This window comes from Crotalus tigris, unplaced genomic scaffold, assembly GCF_016545835.1.
Source record: "Crotalus tigris isolate CLP2741 ecotype Arizona unplaced genomic scaffold, ASM1654583v1 scf7180000017783.2778290, whole genome shotgun sequence".
Lineage (NCBI taxonomy): Eukaryota > Metazoa > Chordata > Lepidosauria > Squamata > Viperidae > Crotalus > Crotalus tigris.
The window spans coordinates 1,831,986-1,858,377 of NW_024096633.1; the positions used below are offsets into that span (position 1 = coordinate 1,831,986).

Here is a 26,392-nt window from a genome sequence, read left to right on the forward strand (position 1 = left end):
ATTATCCTGGGACACATATATTTGTCTTCATTTGTGTTTAGTCTTTATTAAACTAAATCAGGGTATTCATGAAGAAAATTGTGTATAATTGGCTTCCCCATCTCTGATAATTGTTGGAGTTTACCCAAACACCATTCCTCTCCATGCAATCCTAAAGCATTTTTGTGGTGACCCATAAAATAGCAATTCCAACTTTTTCCACCTACAAAATGTTGACTATACTGGCAATGACAATGATTTCTTCTTCAACTTTTCTTTCCTGCTACCTCTTTCCCTCTGTTGCCACACATTTTTTTCTGTTTTCTTCTATTTTTTCTTAAAATTCTCCTACAGCATTTCAGACTCCTCTGCATAAGCTTATTAACTTGGGAAGAATGGGGAGGCATATTGGTGAAGGCACAAAAAGCTACATGAATGCTCTACTTGAGTGCCAACAAATAACTCAGTCTGTTAGCTTACTAAATCATGACACATGCTATGGTTTAAACAACATGACATTTGTAAACCTTCCTGAGCCTTTAGAAGTGATTGCATGCATGCATAAAGAAATAAGTAGGGCTGCCAAGCTTTTTTCAATAAGCATGATCAATTCTATTGACCGTTCCAACCCTTTGCAAATATTCCCTTTAAACAGGTAATCTTCACCAGTGTGGAAAATAAATATTTTTCATTAACCAAAATGATACCAATGAACAATATACACATAAAACTTTTACTCTGACTTGAACAATAGCACAAATTTATCTCTAGATTAGTCATGGATTTTTTCCCCCTTTCTTAACCACTTTGTACCCTTGCAAACTACAGTATTTTCTTAGGATTGCTTTACATAGGAGGAAGGGGAGGAAAGGGAGCAAATTTTCTTTTATAAAAAATATCACCCCAAACTTCTAAATTTATATTTTCAGCAACTCTTGTCTAAAAACTCTTGTCTACATGAGCTGAGGTGGCGCAGCAGTTAGAGTGCAGTACTGCAGGCCACTTTAGCTGACTGTGTTCAGCAGGTCAGCAGTTCAAATCTCACCGGCTCAAGGTTGACTCAGCCTTCCATCCTTCCGGGGTAGGTAAAATGAGGACCCAGATTGTTGGGGGCAATGTAAATATATATATACATTGCTTACTGGTGTACACCGCTTAGAGAGTGCTTGCACTTAAAGAGGTATATAAGTCTCATAAATAAATAAATAAATAAATAAATAAATAAATAAATAAATAAATAAATAAAAAGAAGCTCTGATTAGCCAGAAGTTTGGCATTTTTATACAGCTATTGAATTCTTCCCAAGGACCTGGCTTAAGCAGATATTGTTCTTGGATGGTATTAAAGTATCAATACAGATTCAAATAAAATTGCCTTTTGTAATTGATGGATTTTTTTTTTTTTGGTCAATCATGATGGTGTTCAAATGGTGCTTCAGATGTTTTGGGATTGCACCCAAGGCACCTACTACTATTGGTACTACCTGTGGTTTCTTTTAGCATAGTCATTTGACTTCTGTTTGCAGGCCTTTCTATTTTCTGATTTTCTCCATCTCTTTCTCTTCTATTTTGCTGTTCTATTATTATTTGAAGGTAATCTACAGTTATACAGGTAGTCCTCGACTTACGACCATAATTGATCCCAATTTTGTTTTGCTAAGTGAGACAGTTGTTGGGTTTTGCGACCTTTCTTGCCATAGTTGTTTAGTGCATCACTGCAGTTGTTCAGTTAATCATATCGTTGTTAAGTGAATCTGGCTTTCCCATTGACTTTGCTTGTCAGAAGGTTGTAAAAGGTGATCACAATGACCCTGGGATGCTGCAACTATCATAAATGTAAGTTGCCAAGCATCTGAATTTTGATCACATGACCATGGGGATGCTGCAACAGTCATAAGGGTGAAAAAATGGTCATAAATGACTTTTTTCAGTTCTATTGTAACTTTGAATGGTCACTAAATGAACTGTTGTAAATTGAGGAGTACCCGTACTCAGTTTAAAATTGGTGGAAATTTAATAATTTAATAATTCTTAACCATTAAGTTATTGTTATTATTTCATTTGTATGCACTTCTTACCTTTGTTGCCACTTGATCTGAGATGCAATCTATTCTTTCAGGAAGATGTATAACTGGACAAGTAGGTGAAAAGGCTAGAAATAAACCAATTTATTATATCAGCCAGAGAATAATAATAACATCAACATAATAGAAATAAATAGGCAATGCAAATGCAACAATCAAGAATTTCCTTAGTTAACAATCCTCACTATGCTGTGGTAAAAATATTGTTCATTTCAATTATTCATTTCAACAGAATTCAGGCAATGTCAAAAACAAACCCTACTTTGACTGTGATATTCAGATCCTTACTAGAATTGTGGTAATACATTCAGAGAGCATCCATATATCAATATATACAGATATCAGACAAAAAATACATTTAATTTCTAGAAGAGAATCAAATAGGTTGATGTTACTTTCTTTTCTATCTATGAATCCCCATGCCTTATTCTGCAGAATATCTGAATTACTAACAACTAAGTCTGAATTAAGCCAATATAGTGAGTGACTGATACTTAAATTATTTCCAGATTGCAGACTAAATGTTGCTAGAGCTTATTTGCTTATTTATTTCCATTAAGATAGCAATCCAACTCTCAAATTTCAACTCTGAGCAGCTTATGTACCTTTAAAACAAAATCAGCTCTCCAAAAGACCCAGCCCAGAATCGTTCAGTATTAAAGCCATTCCAATCACCACCCTGACCTGATGCTCCAGAGAAAAGCCAGATCTTCATAGTCTACAAAAGGCCAACAGGGTTGGGGCAACTTCATCTGGGTGCAAGTGGCTCCAACATACCAAAGGGAAAGCAGCCACGGGCCATTTTTTCTTCTGATGAAAAATGAACCTGATCATATATAAAACACCATGTCCATCCTGACAAGAACCATATTTAATTCCACTAGTGAGAACAACCTATTACAATAGTCTTTAACAGTTGACCATCTGCAGTGTAATACTACATGCAGCTGGACACACATAGTCCAAAAAGGCATTCTTCCCATTCCAGTCAATGTTCAACTCTCAGTTCAATTTCTGCCACTTGCAACTCCAACATTCTCTCTGGCCTCAATAACTCCTGAGCCCATACCAACATACAAATACAAGCTACTTTTTCATTTGGCCTTCCAGTCAGTATTAACTCCCAGTGACTAGCTGGTTTGGTGCTCAAAGTTCTCTTGGCAAGATTTCAGAAGTGGCTGGCCATTGCTTTCTTTCTAGGGCTGAGAGTTACAGGCCCAAAGTCACCCAGTTTTGTATCTAAGGCAGGAGTAGAATTCACAGATTTCTGGTTTCTATTTGGTGCCTTTAATTACTACATGAAACAAGTTTTCAACTACTCCTACAGCCTGTCATTAAGTCAGCCTTTGACCCCAGTACCATTACAATAAATAAATAAATAACCTCACTCTATTGAAAACTGTATCATACCTATATTTAAAACATTCTACTTCTTACACTTATAGGCTATTTTCAATTACATAATATACATTGCACAGAAAATGTGAGTTAATATATTGTTTTATTGATTGCATTTTTTGGAAATAAATAGTTTAAATAAATGATATAAATAAATGATATAATATAAATTAATGTTAGTAGTGTTTAATATAGCTTTCTTTTTTTCTGCTCAATAAAATGCAATAATGTTATTCTGAAGATTACATATTCTGTTAGTATAAGCACATGTCCGCATAATTTGATTACCCATTTTAAAGCAATTATACAAATAAATAACTTGGTTCTGTCCCAGAGTATTTTGTATGTACTTTTATCTAGGGAGCATTTTATCATAATCTGTTTATTCTACCATGATACATTACTTTTGCAGAGACTAGCAACTGTTTCACTGCATAGTTGAAACAAATGACTTGCATTTAAGCAATTTGTCTAAAACATGCAGTGAACCAGTTTACCAGTTTTTGCAAAATAATTAATCATAAGCATTTATAAAATTTGTGAGTTTGTCATCATATATATGAATGTGTGTTTGTGAGGATGTGTGTGTGTGTGTGTGTGTGTATGTATATATATATATATATATATATATATATATATATATATATATATATACACCGTATACACACACACACACACATTCAATGTTATATATAGTTCATTATATGTATATACATATGTATGTGGCTAGGAAAGAATGATGTAATAACTAAATGAGATGCAAGCCTTTTAAATGTTATCACAGTAAAATTACAAATATAGAGCTAATATTTAACTCATACAAAAATTGCCACAATGACTGTCTATTACTTGGTGTTATTCTTTTATTTTAAATGATTCCCTATGCCCAATGGATGCACACTGTTGATTTATCCTTTTTATCTCTATGTGACACTCTTTATATGTACCAATGAAGAAGCAATAACTGAATTATTTATTTCAACTTTCTGAGAGCTTCGGATATATTGTTTAACTCTCAATGGTTCCTTTGGTTACTTACACAAATATAACTTTATATATTCTATACTATTAAGAAAATTATAAGAATAAACATGTAAATAGTAACTAAGCATTACATTCCTTTTGGCAAATGCCCTGCCCTCCTTTTTTTTAAAAAAAAAAAAAGTTTTATACAAGCGCATTAACAACTAAACTGCATCTAAGGGCTTATCTCCAGTTAATGTGGTTTCTATTCTGGCTAGCTGTCAAAGATGTCCTCATTTCTTATGCAGGGAAGACTGCCCCTCCTACCCTTCCATTTTCACTGTCATCAGTTGTTGGGAAACAGATCCATCAATACAGCACTGCTATAATGTCAATGGTTTGATGGATGACTGGACTGACAGGTTTAACCAGTTTTTAAAACTCCTTCCACCTATTACCTACCTCCGCACCCAGTCTAGAAACCAAGTTTGGAAAAGCAACAGATGAAGAAGAAAGACTTTACCTATCAGATATGTGCACCTAAGTAGGATCAGACCAAATAACTATCAGAGCAAATATACCTGATGATATACTGTATGCAGTTGCAGGGGACAACTTTTGGTTTATCAGCCTCTGTTTGGAGTGATTCTGAACATGGATTCATTGCTGTTCCAGAGGAGTGCTAATCCCATAGTCTTTGGAATAACAGGTTCATGGTCTTCTGCAAGACCATTCAAAAGGACATTCAAATTGCATTCAAATGCATCTTGTACAACAGCTGGCAACTAAGTTGTGGGACAATTGCATGAGCTGGCTCTATCTCCGTTGCTTTACTATTCAGTCCTTCTGTCATCAACTATGGTTTGGGCTGTTTTTTCTAAAAAGCTAATAAACCTATGTTGTTGTTTAAAAAAACATGACCTCTGAATAATAGCTGATGAATACCATATGTAGGTGGAGATGTAAAGAAAATCATTCCCTTGTTTTCCTGCATAATCCCCTTCTTTAGTTGAGGATCAACTAATGGCTTGGCTGATATTTACTGTTAGATAATCTACTTTGAAGTACCTAGATTCTTCTATTGCTCTGAATATAATGACCAGAGGCAGTACCCAAGAACTTGAAGGTTATAGGATACCTAAAGTCAGCTTAAATTGGTTAATAGCTGCCAAGCTGATCCAACCCTCTAGGTAACGCCATTGCAAAATGGTCAGAAAGTGTGTCAGATTATATTGATGGTAAAATTGCCATTGCTTTTTGGTTACTTAACAAAGAAAACACTATTTTAGGCTGTCTCAGATACAGATTGAAGACCAGGTAAGACAACCATATGGGAACATAGCAGGGGAAAAAAGAATAGCTGGGGGATATATGTATCTTGGATAGGTGCAAATAGGGAAATATTCTTTTTTATGACTTAGAATGGACAAGACCACTTTTGATGGACTCCATTTAACTCTTGGGACGACTTCATGAAATGGATGGAATTGCATCATACCTAGATGAGACTGGGACTTGGGGACAATTTTGATGGGTTCTGTTTTGAATTTTTAACCCCAATATACTTACCCTACACTAATTGCAATAGGTTTCATATTTCAAAATGGTAAATGATCAAAGGCAGAAGAAACACAAAGGCTCACCCTAAGGCATGATTAGATGTCTACACCTATCTGAAAATCATGTGGGAAATATTTAAGTATTATTTAAAAAGATCTTGTGTATCCATTGAAGCCTTCTTCTGGCTATAAGGCAAGGAATTGTGAATTATTACCTTTAAGACCAGAATAACCTGTTGCTAGAAGTGCAATCAAAGTGATGGTTACAATGAGTAGCAAAAGGAAGAAAGTTATCAGGGAGATTTCTAATCCAGTAAATTTCTTCTTTCCCATCTAGAGAGAAAAAGAGAGAAATAGATATTAATATATATAATCTATATTATAAATTCAACTCATGCACTTGCTTTCAAAACATGTATCCTTTCATCCAAATAATTAAAACATAGCCAACAATACTAAACCTGTGTTCTTCTTTATCACAAAACTTACAAAAAATATTTAAGTATTTATTTTAAATTATAATAACCTTTTTCAAAGTAGCATTCTAAAAGGTTTATTTTTGATCACTAAAGCTTCTCTCAAGGGTTGAGATGTAGACCTCTTATTTCAGTAAAAGTAAAATCACATTTATATGTGTAGGTTTTTTTCCCCTGTGTTGTTAATCCCTTTCTTCCAGTTGACAATCATTGAAGAAAAACTTACTGAATGTACATGCACACATTACACATACATAGAAACTGGCAAGAGAAACTAACCAGAATCTAGAATAAAACTTACCAATAAAAAAAAACCCTTTAGCAATAGCGATAGCACTTAGACTTATGTACTGCTTCACAATGCTTTACAATTCTCTCTCTAAACGGTTTACATAGTCATCATATGTCCCCCAACAATCTGTGTCTTCATTTTACCAACCTCGGATGGAAGGCTGAGCCAACCTTGAGCTGGTGAGGATCAAATTGCTAAACTGCTGGCAATTGGCAGGTCAGCAGAATTAGTCTGCAATACTGCATTCTAACCACTGTGCCATCACAGTCCTTTGGCTTGAGGTTTATAAGAAATAAATGTTAGCATCTTGGCTGAAATATAGTACTTAAGGATAGGGATTGCTTAGTAATCTTAGGAATTATGTCCATATAGGACAGACAGTCTTTCCAAGAGGTAAGTTCCACAGCCATCTGCTCAAACTTATACAAAAAAAATAACATGGCACAATCAATGTTTAACTGTAACTAGCATTACAACCCACTCATATTTATATCAAGCATTTAGATCAATAAGGAATCAATTAGATCATCCTTTGCTTTGCTTGATTTTGCTTAACAAGGCAAGACGAGCTACATTTTTTCTTTGCTTGCTATTGAGAATTTATCCAACTTTATTTAAAGTAGTCTTTAAAGCATTCCAAATGTTCACCTGTTTCAGCAATGAAATAAATATATTGGCTATATATATTACTTTAAGGAATGTGACTAGAGCTTTAAGAACAGAAGAATGTGAGCAAAATTGTAGCATAAATCATATTTTATTTCAACACAGCATTTCAACACAGCAAGGAAATCCAATTTTTATACATTATAGTCACTCTTCCATTTGTGCAAAGTAGGATATTTCACCCTTTTATCCCTTCACTTATTTTCCCAATACTTTCATTCATCTTGGCTCAAGGCTACATGCCTATAATTTTCATTTCTCTTTCCTGAAATTTATTTTGTCCTTAATTTCGTAACCATTTTTTTTTCTCTTTAACAACTCATCTCAGTACCTAGTTAGGATATTATTAAGGGCTGCAAAATTTTGATTGTCTACCAGCTGGAAGCAAAGTGGTAGAATTTTCTGTCTGTCTCTACTGCTGTACACATTTTTGCAACTCAGAGTCAGTAGTCTTAGGATAACAGAGAGCAAAGTTACACAATGCTTTTGCACATGGAGGGGTTTTCTGCTCTCATTATTACAACATACATTTCTTCGCTAAAGAATTACAAAACAGAGTTTTGATTCATTTAGTACACTCCTCCCTTGAATTTCATTTTCTGAGCATAAATATAAGATTTTTTTAAAAATCCTATAGTTGATAAACATGAAGATTTTATATAGGCTAGGTTACTGCTGAGGAGATACTGAAAGTATGAAGTATTAAAAAAGTTTTTGAAGAAAAGATAGTGTGGCATCAAGTTACATCTACATTATTTCCATAGAGAATGGTTATTGGTGACCAAAGTTTCTAATGAAAGAGGATCACATTAATATTCTCTTTTTATGTGAATTACACCAACAGGGGTATACACTGGCTATTTCGAACACTAGTGAAACTGAACAAACATGATTTTTTAAAAAATACATACCACTAAAGGCTCTTGTTTTCCTCCACGTAAGACTGCTAGATGGTTCTGTGAAAGGAATCATTTACTCTGTAGCCTCTTGTTATATACTGACTTGCTATCAATGTACTATATTATATTTTAACTAGGCTATCATTTGAAGTTAGGCATATACAGGCAGATTGCTTGGTTCCTTCTCACTGTTGCAGATAGGGAATGGCTAGTTAATTAATAATTTTTTATCCTAGGTGTCTGCCATGCAGCATTTAACACGTACAAGTACAGAGTACCTGTAGATCATTTTTGCTACTTGCATGCTACAAGTTGCATTATCAATCCACTTTCTTATTCTTCCTGGACTTTTGCTTTTGTTATCAGCATTTCTGCAATGAACTTCAGTATAAAATCATTAAAATTTTATAAAGGTTCAGAAAGCAAAGTTAAAGTAGCCTGCAACAGTATTAATGTTTTTTTTTAATCACTGCCTTTCTTTCAATGCTATTGTCATCTGTTGATTAGTGGGAGTATAAACAGTAATAGGTACCTGTTAGAGTGAGAAAATGTAAATAAGAATTGTTGGCTAAGGTTTTTTTTAATCCTTCAAATTATTTATTTTATGTATATCCTACCTTTGTTATTTTTCGAAATACCTAATGGTCCTTCCTCCTCCTATTTTCTCCACAGCAACAACCTTGTGAGGTGGCTTGAGTCAAGAGAGTGTGTCTAGCGCAAAGTCAGCCAGTTGGTTTTCATGCCTAAGGCATGACTAGAACCCCCAGTCTCCTTTTTTCTCACCTGGTACCTTTGCCAAACTGAGTCTCAAGATGCACTCAAGCTAGTATACCAGGAAGGCTTACTGAGTACTGGTGAAACCAAATTGGCTTATAACAAAGAACAAAGGAAGAACAGAAAAGAGATACATGGCCAGTACAATAAAAAATAAAATAATAGGCAAAGCAGACAAGAGACCTGGCAGTGGCTAAGATTAGGCGAGTTGAAGATAGAGGGGTACTTCTGGCTGCATGAGACCAAGCCTAAAGCACAAATGCACAGAAATCCAGAATTGAGAAGACAGTAACAGACAGCAAGTGCCATCTCTGCCAAGAAGCTGAAGAAACAGTGGACTACTTGATAAGCTGCTGTAAGAAGATTATACAGAGTGACTTGAAACAGTGGCATGATAAAGTAAGCGAAAATGTTCCAGGACTTTAGAATTCAAGCAGACAAGCACCTGCCACATAACTCACAGATTTAATAACTGTCAATATAAAAGACAAAAAAGTCTGGATAATGGCCATTGCGGTCCACTAGTTGCAAATAGAAATAGAACAACTATGGGAAAAGAAAGCAAAGAAAGATAGTATCTACAGTAGTAGGTCTATGAGACTTAGGTGAAATCTCAAAACAATTGAGCATCACTTGAACACCATAGGCATTGACAAATTCACCATTAGTCAATTGCAAAAAGCAGCTTTACTTGGAACAGTTACATTTTGCAATGATACCTTTAAAGGTCATCAAACATCAACATCTGCCTGTCCGAAGTCCTTGGGAAAGTGGACAAAAATGCCAAACCCAGTCTGAACATCTGGCCATGTGATGAATTAACAATAATAAAGATGGCTTGTTTTCCTCTGTCTGTCAGCTCATCTTTTCAGATGGAGTTCTTGGAGGACAGAGAAAATTTGTAAAATCATTGGGTTGGAAGTGACCTTCTAGTTCAACCTCCTGCCCAGGCAGGAATCTTCACATCATTCTGGGCAAAAGGGTCTCCAGTCTTTTCTTTAAAAAACTTCAGTGATGGAGCACCCACAACTTCAGGGGATGGGGACAAGGTGTTCCATTCCCTAATAGCCCTTATAGTCAGGAATTCCTCTTGAAGAATATCCCATCATACAGGGCAGCAATGTCTATTGGGAGTGGGGAATATGCAAGCATGATATGTACAAAACAGATGAGGCTTGTGATTATATCTATCATTTGGCTGATTTTTATCACCTTCCCTTCTGCCAATGGGAATGTTTCAGCAAACCTCTGAAAATGGCTCTAGAGGCAGGGTAATCCATCTAAATCCAATGTTACTTTACAAACTGTGTTGTTGTTTTCCAGGACAGATTTATTTATTTCCTCTCTTACTGCATGTCAGGCATTCAGCCTATTCTCTTATGTGTCTAATTGTGTTTTAAAGAACAAACATTACCTTTTCATTATTGTGTGCTGCTTTATTTTGGCTTCCAAATTTTCATTCCCCTTTCTTTATCTACACATTTTCTTTGTCCTTTTGTACCTTTAAATGTTATCTTTACCTTTTTTAGAACAAAATGGAAGCAGGAAAGGCAGGGAGGATTCCAATATTAAGCAAATGTTTTTTACTGAAAAAAGTATATATATATATATATATATATATATATATATATATATATATATATATATATATATACTTAAATATATATATTTAAAAAATCCATTGTAGATAATATCTGCAACAAATTACAGCATTGTCAGCATGCTACATATAGAAAAGCCACTTCAGTCAAAATATTAAGGACACTTGGATATTTTCCAGCAACTTTAAGATTGGATTTTTAGCTTTTCAGGACTTTGGAGAAATGTACACAGCTTTCCTATTAGCTGCTCTCAGTATGCATTCAACCTAGAATTCAGATCTTTAGGTATATGCAGTTACAAATCTATTACACCTATCTGATGTCAGCAAGACAAACTGCCAAAAGCCTTAATCCCTTACATTCCACTAGCTCTGAATGTTGTCCTCTTTACTATAATTTGAGTTATACTTAATTGAAAGACATAAGTTCAGGTACAAGACTTTGGATTAATTAGAAAGGTTTCCTTTTGTTATTCCTAATGAAACTGATTGAATATTATTAGACAGCTTGACTGAAAACTGTTATGAAGAGTTGTTGGTGCTTTCTGAGCTTGGTTGTTTTCCTACAGACATTTCATTATCCAAACTAGATAACATTGTCATTGCTGGCAGGGAATGGGTTTGCTCTCATTTTTATATTCTGGAGGCTTGCCCTATCAGTGCTGGTAGGGGGTGGTCTTGGGGGTTCTTCGATTGATCTTTTTTCTGTTAGCTTGTTTGGCATCTCCTTGATTGGGATATTGTTTAATCTTGGTATTAATCTCTGCTCATCTAGGTGTTGATTGCTGGGGGGGATTAAGGAGTTTTCATCATGTCTTCTGTCTGCTAATTATCATAGCACATAAACAAACTAAAGTCCTCCAAAGCGTCCTAAATAAACCAAAAAACTCAGAAGAAAAGAACAGGAGTCATTGTGCAAACAGAAGAAGACTAGTAAAGTGATCCACAAACATCAACTAGCAGTTAGAAGACATGATGAAAACTTCCTAATTTCACAACAGACTTAATCATAGTTTCAACTGGAAAACTGTGACCATCCTAGACCAAGCCAAATCCATAAACAATAGAGAATTCATGGAAGCCTGTGCATTCTGGCAAATTGGGCATCAATAGGCACAAAAACATATTATAAACAGCATCTACATACCATTGAAAAGAGACAATCAACAAGCCAAAAAAGGAACAAAAAGACCCAAACAACCCCCCCCCCACATCAGCAAATAAATCCAGATGAGCACCAATATTAACATCTGACTAATAATGAAGAAGTAATCAATACCCCAATCAAGGAACTCTGAAACAAGCTTACAGGAAGTAGGCCAATCAAAAAACAGCCAAAACCACTTCCACCAACACTGATAGGGCAAGCCACTAGAACAGCGGTTCTCAACCTGTGGGTCATGACCCCTTTTGGGGTCGAACAAACATTTCACAGGGGTTGCCAAAGTCCTGTAGTTTTTCCTCATAGAATCCTTATGAAACGCAGTCCGGCATTTTTGTTTTGTTTTGTTTTTTCCCCTTTTTCATGAGCTGTGCTACTCCCTCTTATTCTATTGGCTTTTGAAAGCCAATAGAATAGACTCTATTCAAGAGAGTCTATTTTATTGGTGTTCGAAAGCCAATAAATTCTAGGCTGTCTCTGCCCTGCTGAACCCATCAAAAGCTCCAGTCAGCAAATGTTGCTGCAAGTTGTCTGCAGCTAAGGTGAGCTTTCTGGAAGTTTCCACCCCTCCCTGCTGAGCAACTACTAAATGTAAATAAAAGAGGGTCAGGGATTGGAGGGCCGCCCAGGAGCGCCTGGGCCTGCCTGCCGCTGCACCGAACAGGCGGTGGCCATGGTGAGGCTAGCGGGGCAGCGGTGGGCACTGGGAGGGTAACTGGCACATGTGGGGCCTGGCAGGTGGCTTACATCCCTTGGGCTGGGCCCACTGGTAGCCCAGCCGGTGGTCGGCCTGCGCCATCGCTGCTGCTTGCCGTGGCCACCCAGGAGTGCCTGGGCTTGCCTACCACCACACCGAACGGGCATCTTGCTCCACAATTGCTGGCTCCACGCAAGAAGCAGAGTTTTCTTTTCTTTCTTCTATTCTCTTTCTCCCCCCTCCTGTCCCCTCTCCCATTCTTTTCTCTCCTCTCCTTCCCTCCCTTCCCCTCCCCTCCCCTCTCCCCTCCTTTCTTTTCTTTTTTCTTTCCTTTTTTCTTTTTCTCCTCTCCTCCCCCTCTCCTTTCCTTTTCTCTTGTTCCTTGTCCTGTCCTGTCCTGTCCTGTCCTCTTGTCCCCTTTCCTTTTCTTTTTCTTTTCTTTTCTTTTGTTTATTTTTTTTTCTTTCTTTACATGGTGCAACTTCTTAATTGATTGCCTACTCAAATAATGGAGTAATTACTTTGTTGAAGTGCTTAATTACATGTTATGACTTCCAGGAAGAGGGTTTGGAAATGGGGAATAAAAGTTGATTTCTTCTGCTCTTTTCCTTTTTAATATTTCATTCCCAGAATGAAATCTGAGTGCAACGTATTTCAGCACATAATGGGCAGATTCTGCCTACACTCCCTGAGCTTGGGTGGTGCATCTTGGGCTCCCAAATCATGATGAATACTCAGTTATGTGGCCACCTAAATATGGACGTGTGGTTTTTCTTGGTCTCAGATCTCTGGCTAAAAATCTGAATTGCATGAGCCTGGTTTCTTTCCCAGGATAGTAGAGTTGATTTTCCACCAAAGGAGTAAGACTCCTCCCATGGAGTTGGCGATAGCTGGCTGTGAAGTTCTGAGAGTTGAAGTCCACATGCCATAAAATTGTCAAGGTTGAGAAACACTGGGTTTGTAAATAGAACAACACAGACAATGGTAAATCATAGGAAACTTTAATGAACTTTTTGACTGAACTATGCCATGTATCATGTTCTGTATTATTGAAGCTATTGTTACATATTTTCACTAGCAAACCATTCAATGACAATGGATCCTAAGAACATCAGGAAAAGGAAATATAGTGAGGATTTCTTACAATATGGTTTTACCTCAATATTTACAGCGGGAATTGAAAAATCTCAATGTGTAATTTGTTGCAAAGTTCTATCAGCCGAATCGATGAAGCCAAAGAAACTGAAATGCCATTTTGAGAGCAAAAATCTGAGCTATGCTGGCAAGGATACCAACTATTTTAGAACCAAAGCTGATGGACTCAAGAAAGCCAGACTTGACACTGGTGACAAGTACCACAAACAAAACGTAGCAGCCATTGAAGCTTCATATGTGGTGGCACTCAGAATCGCCAGAGCTATGAAACCTCACACCATTGCTGAGGAGTTATTGTTGCCAGCGGCCAAAGACATTGTTCAACTTATGATCAGAGATGAATTTGTGACAAAATTGAGTGCAGTTTCCTTGTCCAATGACACTGTCCACAGAAGAATAGATAACATGTCTGCTGATATTCTTGATCAGGTAATCCAAGAAATTAAATCTGCTCCACTTCCAATATTTAGTATCCAACTTGATGAATCTACAGACGTTGCAAACTGTTCCCAGTTACTGGTTTATGTGAGGTATATTAACGATGGCGGCTTTAAAGATGAGTTTCTGTTTTGCAAACCTCTTGAAACAACAACTACTGCACATGATGTATTTGACACAGTTGGTTCATTTCCAAAAGAGCATAAGATATCTTGGGAAAAGGTTTGTGGTGCTCCAGCTATGCTAGGATGTAGATCTGGATTTCAACGTTTGGTACTGAATGAGTCACCAAAAGTCATCGGAACTCACTGTATGATTCATTGGCAAATATTAGAAACAAAGACACTGCCACAAGAGTTACGAGAAGTAATGAAAAGTGTCATAAATTCTGTCAACTTTGTAAAGGCAAGCAGTTTAAACACACAACTGTTTTCACAACTGTGCAACGAGTTGGATGCGCCAAACAATGCTCTGCTACTTCACACTGAAGTGAGATGGTTGTTGAAAGGAAAAGTTTTAAAACGTGTTTTTGAGCTTCGTGATGAACTCAAAACATTTTTAGTCAGAAAGCAAGACTGCAGTTTGAAGCTCTTTTCAGCAATAACAGTGAATTGCATAAAATAGCTTACTTAGTTGACATCTTTGTCATCTTGAATGAGTTAAATTTATCACTGCAAGGACCAAATGCAACGTGCCTCAATTTGTTTGAAAAGATCCGATCATTCCAAATGAAACTGCAGCTTTGGCAAAAAGAAATTGGATGAAAATAAAATGTACATGTTGCCTACCTTATCTGCTTTCTTTGAGGAACATGACATTGAACCAGACAACAGGATTACGATGATAAGTTCTGTTAAAGAACACCTGCACATGCTTGCAAATGAAATCTCATCATACTTTCCAAATCTACCTGACACCCCATTTGCACTTGCCAGAAGCCCATTCACAGTCAACGTTGAAAATATTCCTGAGACAGCACAAGAGGAGTTCATTGAACTTATTAACAGTGATGCAGCAAGAACTGATTTCTCCACAATGCCAGTTACAAAATTCTGGATCAAATGTTTGCAGTCATATCCTGTTCTGTCTGAGACTGTGTTGCGCCTTCTTCTTCCATTTCCAACAACATATCTTTGTGAAACAGGGTTTTCCAGCTTGTTGGTTATCAAGTCTAAATACAGAAGTAGACTTGTTGTGGAAGATGATCTTCGTTGTGCTCTTGCAAAGACTGCCCTGAGAATTTCTGATCTGGTGAAAAAGAAGCAATCTCAACGCTTGCACTGATGTTGGCTTTTTACGCATACTGTTGAAAAATATAGCAATGTAGTTTACTGTTGTTATATTAAGACTGTTACCCATGCTAGACCATGCTTCAAGACAAAATTTCATTTTTTTGTAATTAAAAATAAATATTTAACAATATATAATTACATATTGTTTTTTGTGATTAATCACTTTGCTTTAATTATGTTCAATGCAAATACATCCTGCATATCAGATATTTACATTGCGATTCATAACAGTAGCAAAATTAGAGTTATGAAATAGCAACGAAAATAATTTTATGGTTGGGAGTCACCACAACGTGAGGAACTGTATTAAGGGGTCGTGGCATTAGAAAGGTTGAGAACCACTGCACTAGAATAAAAGATGAGATGCAAACCCACTCCTTACAAGCACTGATAATGTTACCTAGTTTGGGTGATGAAATGTCTGCAAGAAAACAACCAAGCTAAGAGAACACCAAGACCCTGCATTTCAACCCTGAGCTACAAATATATAAGTGAAAACTGTTAATCAGAAAGTGGAAGTTGAAAAACTTAGAGCCTTTCAGAAGATCAATCCTTTCTAATACAAGAGCAAAAAGCAATACAAAAATGAACAATTGATTCAGACTGCAGTGTAAAATAATGTGATCACCATCAGCACAGTTAAAAATACAGTTATGAGCCCTCTGTGTAAATTCTCACCTTTCCACTTTTACTTTTTGTAGCAATATTCAACCTTCTACCTTAGAATTTACATAGGTAATTCCACCCACCTCCTAATTGTATCCTTTCTCCTTATAAATAGATGATCAGTTGTGTTAGGTTTGTCCAAATGCAAAACAAATACTTTTGCAAGGCTATTAATGAGACCTTGCTCCTAAGGCCACTTTAACAAAATACATTAAACAAAATTTAAGAGTAATAATACATGTTAAAGCCTAATAGAAAAGGTCAGTTATAATAAGTTCACTTTTTAGTCTGAGAAAATCCTCCAATTAAAAATGGACAAAGATTTACTAAGGTTACATACTGCAGAAAGTGAAAAGCAGAAGTTTCTATAATGCCCTAGATCAGCAAAATATCCTCATCCAATTAACAAATATTTGTTTAGATATCCTTTAAATATGCCTAAAATCATCTAATTATCTTACCTGAATTATGGGCTTGGGTTTCAAAGGACCTGTTTTGAATTGATGCTGATTTTTACACAATATATAAATTGTATGGTTGTACAGCAAGAATCAAACCCTCATTGTGTTACATTCTGTGGTTTTTTTTACAAGAGAAATGTAGGAAGGATATTTCTCAACTATTAGCATATTCACTGAATTTCACAGCTTGAAATATTTGTAATTTATATTGAGAAAGAGTTGATCATGACAATAGTTCTAATATAAGTAAAAGCTCATGGAACTTATGCCAAGAAAATCAGCCATTGCCCAAATACTAATTTTTGCTATTTTTTTTTAAAAAAATCAATAATTTCTCCTTCATTCAGGAAAACTTTTTTCCAAAGAGAAAGCCACATTCCCTGCAACTAGATTGCAACAAAAGTCATCTCCTAATACAATCAGTTTCATTTGGGTCAATATAAAAAGGGGGGAAATGACATTGCCATAGGTGTATACTATAGGCCACCCAACCAAACAAAGGAAATAGATGAGCTTTTTGCTAGTCAGCTAACTAAGGTATGTAGGAAGCACATTACAATAGTAATGGGGGATTTTAACTACCCTGACATCAACTGGGAGACAAACTGCACTAAGTGGAAAATCAAACAGATTCCTGACAAACCTAGCAGACAACTTTGTCTCCCAAAAAGTAGAGAAGGGAACTAGGGGATTAGCCATTTTGGATCTAATGCTCACTAATAGAGATGAAATGATAGAAGGTGTTGAAGCCATAGGAACCTTGGGAGGAAGTGATCATGCGATATTGGAATTCAACATTATGGAAGCACAAGCAATAGAACACAGTCAAACCAGAGTCTTGGACTTCAAGAGAGCTAATTTCAATAAAATCAGAGAGGGCTTGGGAAGGATTCCATGGATGAGAATCCTCTAGGGGAAAATAACTCAAGAAGCTTGGGAATTTTTGAAAAGTGAGATAATAAAAGCCTAGCATAATACCAACAAAGAGGAAAAATAATAGCTCTCAAAAGAAACCAGCATGGCTACATAAAGAACTTTCTGATAAATTGAATGATAAAAAGGACAAGTATAGAAACTGGAAAGAGGGACACATAACTAAGTCAAAATATCAGCCCAAGCCTGCAAAGATGAAGTGAAGAAAGCTAAGGCTCAAAATGAACTAAGGCTTGTGACCAAAGTCAAAAATAACAAAAAATGCTTCTTTCAACTTGTAAAAAACAAGAAAAAAGTGAAGAAAATGATTGGTTCATTAGTGGGTGAAAGAGGCAAGAAGATGACAAGCAGCAGGGAGAAAGCAGAACTATTTAACTCATTTTTCGCATCTGTCTTTACACAAAGGGAAAAAACAGACCAACCTATCAAAAATAGTGCCATAAAAAACAGAATAGAAACAAAGTTAAGATAGGCAAGAAAATTGTAAGTGAGCACCTGTCCAGTCTACACGAGTTCAAATCACGAGTACCAGATGGATTATACTCCAAGGTTCTTAAGGAACTGGCAGATGTGATCTCAGAACCACTGAACTATATTTTTCGAAGATCCTGGAGCACTGGGGAACTACCAGAGGACTAAAAAAGAGCTGATGTAGTTCCCATCTTCAAAAAAGGGAAAAAAATGGATCCAGGAAATTACAGACCTTTCAGCCTGACCTCAATACCTGGGAAGATTCTGGAAAATATAATCAGATAATAAATCAGCTAACATCTACAGGTAAACAAAGTCATTACTAAAAGCCAACATGGATTTGTCAAAAACAGATCATGCTAGACAAATCTTATTGCATACTTTGACCAAGTGACAAAATTAGTGGACCAGAAGAATGCTGTGGATATAATTTACTTGGACTTCAGTAAGGCATTTTATAAAGTAGATCACAACCTACTACTTGATAAGATAGAAAAATGTGGGTTAGACAGCATCACCGCCAGATGGATTCATAGCTGGCTGACCGGTCGTACTCAGCGTGTGGTCCTCAATGGAACTGCATCTACATGGAGGGAAGTGTGTAGTGGAGTGCCCCCGGGCTTTATTCTGGGCCCAGTGCTCTTCAACATCCTCATGAATGATATGGACGAGGGGATAGATGGGGAAGTCATCAAATTTGCAGATGACACCAAGCTGGCAGGAATAGCCAACACTCCAGAAGACAGACTTAGGATACAGGAGGATCTGGAAAGACTTGAACACTGGGTGCTATCTAACAAAATGAAATTCAATGGTGAAAAAAGTAAGGTTCTACATTTAGGAAAGAAAAACCAAATGTACAGGTATAGTATAGAGTGTACCTTGCTCAATAGTAGTAACTGTGAAAGGGATCTCGGAGTCCTAGTGGACAATCACTTAAATATGAGCCAGCAGTGTGCTGCAGTTGCCAAAAAGGCCAACACAGTGTTAGGCTGCATTAACAGAGAGATAGAATCAAGATCATGTGAAGTATTAATACCACTTTACAATGCCTTGGTAAGGCCACACTTGGAATACTGCATCCAGTTTTGGTCACCACGGTGTAAAAAAGATGTTGAGACTCTAGAAAGACTACAGAGAAGAGCAACAAAGATGATTAGGAGACTGGAGGTTAAAACATATAAGGAATAGTTGCTGGAATTGGGTATGTCTAGTTTAATGAATAGAAGGATGAGGAGGGACATGATAGTAGTGTTCCAATATCTCAGGGGCTGCCACAAAGAAAAGGGAGTCAAGCTATTTTCCAAAGCGCCTGAGGTCAGGACAAGAAGCAACGGATGGAAACTAATCAAGGAAAGAAGCAACCTAGAATTAAGGAGTAACTTCCTGACAGTTAGAACAATTAACCAGGGGAACAACCTGCCTCCAGAAGTGGTGAATGCTCCAACACTGGATGTTTTTAAGAAGAGACTGGACAGCCATTTGTCAGAAATGGTATAGGGTTACCTGCCTGAACAGGGGGTTAGACTTGGGACCTCCAAGTTCCCTTCCAACTTTATTATTATTATTATTACTATGGATCATCACACAGCCAGATGTTCAGACTGGATTTGGCATTTTGTCTACTTATCAAGTCCTTACCAAGGACCTGAGATAGGCAGATGTGGATGTTTGATGTTATTACAGATATCATTGCAGGATGGAAGCAGTTCCTAGTAAGGCCGCCTTTTGCAATTGACTAATGGTGAATTTGTCAGTGCCAATGGTGTTCAAGTGGTGCTTCAGTTGTTTTGGGATTGCACCCAAGGTGCCTATTACTATTGGTACTACCCTTGTTTGCTTTTGCCACAGTCTTTCTATTTCTATTTGTAGGTCTTTATATTTTGTTATCTTCTCCAGTTCTTTCTCGTCTAGTCTGCTGTCTCCAGGCACTGCCACATCCACTATCCAGACTTTTTTGTTTTTATTGAAAATTGTTAAGTCCAGGATGTTATGTTGCAGGTACTTGTCTGTTTGAATTCTGAAGTTCCAGAGCAGTTTAACTTTATCATTTTCTATGATTTTCTCTATGTTATGATCCCATCAGTTCTTGCTTACAGGCAAATGATATTTCTTGCAGATCTTCCAATGCACCATTGTTGCTACTTTGTCATTCCGCTACTTGCAATTGTTGTTGTTGTTGTTGTTGTTGTTGTTGTTGTTGTTATTATTATTATTATTATTATTATTATTATTATTATTATTATTATTTCTGTCTCATGCCCAGGACTGAAAATTTACTTTTAAGGAATCAAATAATTTGTCTCTTCTTAGACATTCTTAGTTTGTCTTCCCATACTGCTGTAATATTCTTTCCTAAAAAGTGAATGTTGGAGATAAACAACAGGATATAAGGAGGAGACTTTAAAAATAAATGCATTACATCTTTTTTTTTCAAAACAGTAGAAAATATCCCCTTTCACAGTGAGCTGTTGACTACTTCCAAGTCCATAAATTCTTCTAAGTCCATAAACTCCACAAAAGACAAAAGGGGCATGAATTCATTTCAGAAGAGGCAGGAGAGCACCCTATTCACTTCATCAGAATCCACAAACCAGAAAGAATCCAAAATAACATGGCAAGGCATTGCCCAAGTTTCCACTATGTACCCTGCCAGTAAGAATTAGAACTTGGCAAATATCAGTCACTTAGTCAGCAATGGTATACGAAACAATCATGGCTACCAGTAATTTCTTTCCATATAAGGAGATTAGAATCCTAAACATGAAAAGTGGTCAAGAGCTTGTTGATGCAATAAGGGAAGGCATGTAAGAGTATTCTGCCTATCTTACTATCATAGTGTTCAGTAGATTTGAACTTGAACTTATACATATGCTTGATTAGGTTCTCTTATTCTTCCTTATCCAGTGTCCTAAACTTCTCAATAAACCTAGAAACTAAGCAATATTGGTTAACAGAAATAGGTTGTTGATATAACTTAACAATCATGTTAACAGTGTGGTCATTTTCTGCTTCAAATGACAAAATGGATAATGTTTAGATCCGCCTACTAGATCAGAGGTCCCCAACTTTTTGGGCACCAGCGACTGGTTCCGTGGAGAGAGGTTTTTCCACGGAACAGAGGGTGCATGATTTTGTGTGCTGCCTGCATCCCGCAGATCAAACTTGTTTGTACAGATCGGTTGCTGGCATGCTGCAGCCCAGTATTGGTCCACAGATGGGGGGTTGAGGACCCGTGTACTAGATGATTGAAAAATTTCCAGAACAAATATCAAAATCCTACTGGGTCTACGTGGTGCCTAGGTTGATCCATTCTTATCACCCTGTTTGTCCTGCAGCAGTTATAAGTACTAGTTTCAGTCACTGAATAATTGTGCAGAGGATGAGTAACACAAGAATCTCCATATATACATCCCTGCAGATCAAGAGATCTTTTCACACAACCAGGACTCCTCATTTTGGCTATTCAGAAACAGTAGCCTGGATCTTAAGTTTATGGAAAAGAAGTTCGAAATGGAGGTAGTGACAGATTTTATTTTTCTGGGCTCCAAGATCACCTCAGATGGGGACTGCAGCCAAGAAATTAAAAGACGCTTGCTCCTGGGGAGGAAAGCTATGGCAAATCTAGACAGCATACTAAAAAGCAGAGACATCACCCTGCCAACAAAAGTGCATATAGTCCAGGCCATGGTTTTCCCAGTTGCAATGTATGGCTGTGAAAGTTGGACTATAAGAAAGGCTGAGCGCCAAAGAATTGAGGCCTTTGAACTATGGTGCTGGAGAAGACTCCTGCGAGTCCCTTGGACTGCAAGGCGTTCAAACCGGTCAGTCCTAGAAGAGATCAACCACGACTGCTCTTTAGAAGGCCAGATCCTGAAGTTGAAACTCAAATACTTTGGCCACCTAATGAGAAAGAAGGACTCACTGGAGAAGGGCCTAATGCTGGGAAAGATTGAGGGCAATAGAAGAAGGGGATGACAGAGAATGAGATGGCTGGATGGAGTCACTGAAGCAGTAGGTGTGAACTTAAATGGACTCCAGAAGATGGTAGAGGACAGGAAGACCTGGAGGAACATTGTCCATGGGGTCGCGATGGGTCAGACACGACTTCGCAATTAACAACAACAACAACAACAATACAAGCTAGGAAGCTGGATAGTACAGCAACCTGCAAATCCTCAAAACAAATCTAGAGATGGGAATTGTTATTCTAAATATCCTGTTATGGGCAGGACAGAGAAGAGACATCAAAAATTATTTACATTAATTTAATATCCTTAGTATCCCATCCCATGCCATCCCACCATACTGTTAACTATCAATTGTGTATGCTTCAATTTACCCTCCACATATTCATATGCTATTTAAACAGTTGACATTACTGTCAATAGTTTCAGGCATAAAACAATGAATGAAGATGGAGTTAGTTAATTCTTGGATGGACTACAAGCCTTTATAACTTACTTTGTATAGGGAAACACCATTATATTTTTGATCAAATTTTCTGAGCAGAACAATTCGTGCAGTTCTTTTGTATTTCTCTTGAAAGTTCCCAGTTGAATATTAAATATTTCTGAGTTAATATGGTGGCAATGATAAGCCTTATGAATTTTTCATTACAAAATTTCAGTGTAATATGTACATTAAAATATTTCCTGATCTCCTGGGCCCATTCTCAAGAAAGGAACAGTGGTAGAGTTTTTGAAGCATTCAAATGTAGCTGTACTCTAAAAGAAAATGAAATTGGAACAAATGTCAAATTATGTTTCCCTAGAATTAAGTGATCCAAATATAATTTTGCTTTTCCTCCAGTGAACGTATTTTTTCTGACTTTTTTTTCCCAAGACATGTAAGCCAATTTAGGAGAACCTACATCCCTACTTCATTTTATCACCATCACAAACTTATAATGAAGGTTAGGCTGAGCAACGTTGGCTTTCTTAAAATCATGAAAAGAAATGGATGGGGATATTTATCTTTTATTTATTAAATTTGTTTGCCTCCCATATCACCACAAGGTGTCTGTATAAGCTATTGAATCTGGTTTCTTCAATTCTAATAGTAGAATATAATGCAGTCTACAGTTGTTCACTAGTACATTTTAGTTTTTAATTCATGAAAAGATACTGGGTAAGAGACTTCATACCATCATTTCAATCATCTACTTTGAGCAAGCAAGCATGAGAACTTTTTTTCTTTAGAAGGTAGGACTGAAGGAAAACAATTATGTGCTATTTATCCATCCATAGAAGTACAGATATCAGACTTACAGAAATTTTATGAAAAAAAGACTGACCCTGTCAGTGGTCATTAGGATTGAACCATACCATCTATAGGAGAAAGTCTTTAGTTAAGTTTGGGTGACATCTAAATGATCACAGTGTATTCTTTGGTATTACTCTTGGGCATAACAACAGAGCTATGTCATGATGAACTGCTACTGCTGGAACAGGGGCTTCTCCATACATCTTTGCATTCTTGTCTATTTCTCAGGGACTTTTTCATATCTCCTGAAAATACTTTCCTAAGCTATGAGGCACCATCAGATCTCATCATTACTCCTATTGGTTAATGAAGGACCAGGGAAAAACTTGGTGCATTCTATTTTAAAATCAAATTATTTTAACCTATTATATTACATTTAATATATTTATTATTAGTTTATTATAATAAATATATAATAATCATGTTCCCCCGTAAAAATAAATTATCTATGTTTTGTTTTTGTCCACCTATTTTCATTTTATGAATGGCTAGCTTAACAATTCTCAAGTAGACTGTGAGTTCCTCAAATCCAAAAGGGTATCTAAGACAGGTATCAGACCTTTTTATGTATCTTCATTTCATTAACAGAAAAGAAGAGTCCTTTGAGCTTTGATATTATCTTTAACCCTTAATCAGTGTGAATATTTGTTTTGTTATTACAATGAAACAATGAAAATTTATTACAATGAAACAATGAAAATTTATCAAGGGTTGCTGATATGATATGGGCATTAGGCAAATGTCTGATATCCTCACTGATAAAACGTTGTATCATGATTAAAGATTTTTGGGGCCATGAGGCATGCCACTAATGTTGCAAGAATTGTTATGGAGAACTGGGAGTTTATTTACTTATTTGACTTGTATGCCACTTATCTCATCTATAATTTCCTACTTGCAAAATAGTTTCCACAAGAAATTTAACCTACTGAATAGAAAACAAACTGATATGGTTGCTATCTGCCATCTCTAACCTATACCCAAGAGAGGCTATAACATAACAGCTTACTATTAAGCTACATAAATCAGCATTCTCTTGATCAAAGCATCTTCTGTCCTTATTTTCCAAAACAAACAAACAAACACTTTTGTTTGTTTCATTTAAGGTAAAATGAAAATTATCATAAAATAACTTCGATGTTTGGATAGTTTTCATTGGGTATGTTCATAACTATAGAAAACAAGGATATTTCCCTTCTAATGAAGATTGAGTGGCATATTACAGATGTTGATCTCATTTACTCATCAAGGTTTCAGGTACAACTAACCTTTCAAATATTCTTACAGATAAACAGTGTCATAAACTGAGGTACAAAGTTCAGCAAGTTCTAATTTGCTGATCATTATCTTCTGTCCTAGCTGGGATTATACCAATGTGATCCAATTAGTTAATTATGAAAGAAATAAAATCAAAACAAAATATGCAGCTTAACTTCATTTGCCATGTTTGTATGAGTTTCAGAATTTGCTTTTCCTGCTTTAAAATCTTCACTTTTTTAGAATATATTTGTACATACAATCCTAGCTAGATGCTGTAAAGTCTCTACCCCTTCATTTGTGTTTATGCTAAAGTTGGGGTTATTTTAACTACTAAAAGAGTTTGGCAAGTTTGCTAGCTATTCTTGCTAAGTTTTATATTACAGGACTACGAGTTACAAAACAACAGTCTTTTTTATGGCTATAGGTAAAAGGCATCAGGCTAGAAACCAGAAGCTCATGGGTTGTAGTCCCACCTTAGGCACAAAAATAGGCTGGTGACTTTGGACCAATCACCAGAAGCTTGTGAGCTGTAGTTTCACCTTAGGCATGAAAATTGACTGGGTGATCTTAAGCCAATCACTCTTTCTCAGCCCAACTCACCTCAAAGTGTTTTCTTGTGGGGAAAATGGGAGTAGGAAGGAGTATTAGATATCTTCACCATCTTGAGATGTTTAAAAAAAATCATAAAGGCTAGATATAAATGAATAAACAAACAAATAAATAAATAGAGTCAAGTTATTATTCTAGAAATACTGTTGTTGTTTTTGGCATTTGAAACTTCATGAGGCTGCCACCTGTTTTTAAGGGATATACTATATTCCATGTTTTATTATTTCTTGTATGCCATTGTATTAAATAGTATTTTTAATTTTGTACATTGTTTGGATATGCTTAGCATGATAGACAGAATATAAATATTTTAAAAGAACAAATACAGCCATAAATAAAATTCCATGAACTTTTTTTTTCTAGTAGGACTTTAGGCCAGGGAAGGTGCTAGAATAGAGATAGTTGGAACATACTGCTTGGAACTAATAAAAAAAAACTACTTTTAACTGCATAGAGGGGGAATGAGATCATGACTGTTAAAAAGAAAAAAGAAAGATCACAACATTGTCCTTTTTGAAAGAATTCTACAGTAATTAATGACTCAGCTGACCTGCAGTGAAATGCAGCTCATTAATTTTATTAATACAGTAATTGCACAGTTTCTGATACCACCTGCTATAACTATGGTCTTGTCCAGCTCTATCAGCTTGATTTTAAGACAGTAAGATAATTACTGCATAGGCAACAGTTTTCAAAACAAAATATTTTCCTGCTGCCTTTATTTCTGGAGGAAGCCACTGAACCCAACTGGTGGGAGAGATCCTGTGTTTAATACAGTGGAAATATTAAGCATTTGGTAAAAAAAAATATGGGTAACAAGATAATAGAGATGTAGTAGTTAAGACACCAGACTAGAAATTGGAAGACTGGAAATTCTAGTCTTGCTGTAGGAACAAAGCCAACTGGTTGACCTTGATGTGACTGTCTCTCTCAGTCATAGAAAGAAGGCAATGACAAAACTATTTTCAAAAACCTTGCCAAGAAAACTGTAGGGACTAGTCCAGGCAGTTCCCAGGAATCAAAAGTGACTCAAATATGTATACACACACATAAAAATTTGCTGCTCGAAGCACGAAGCTGAAAACACCAGCCTGAAGATGACGAATGGGACTTCGTCGAAACGTCGCCAAGACACTTCCAATTTTACGCGGGAGAAAACCCGAGCAACCAAAGACCTACATACAAATACCCGCGAAAACCTCAGAAAACACACATAAAAATATATATATATGGAATGAATAAAATTTTATATCCCTGTAGAGCTGGTTTCTGATGCAGTTAGTTACATAATTTT

The 26,392-nt window shown here is 36.4% G+C and overlaps 1 protein-coding gene and 1 pseudogene across 2 annotated transcripts in view; one reads left to right on the forward strand and one right to left on the reverse strand.

The window, feature by feature from the left end:
- Window positions 1-26,392, reverse strand: part of LOC120307462 (maltase-glucoamylase, intestinal-like) — a 139,218-nt gene that overhangs the window by 70,306 nt on the left and 42,520 nt on the right. The window contains exons 1-3 of one of the 2 annotated variants that reach the window (XM_039342279.1): window positions 8,328-8,468; window positions 6,198-6,315; window positions 2,057-2,130 (exon numbers count right to left, since the gene is read on the reverse strand). In XM_039342279.1, the coding sequence (XP_039198213.1) occupies window positions 2,057-2,130; window positions 6,198-6,315 (192 nt within the window). In that variant the 5' untranslated portion in view covers window positions 8,328-8,468. Of the gene's footprint in view, window positions 1-2,056; window positions 2,131-6,197; window positions 6,316-8,327; window positions 8,469-26,392 lie in introns of those variants that run through there. The other variant, XM_039342280.1, reaches the window with a different exon arrangement.
- LOC120307457 lies at window positions 13,644-15,583 on the forward strand (annotated as a pseudogene).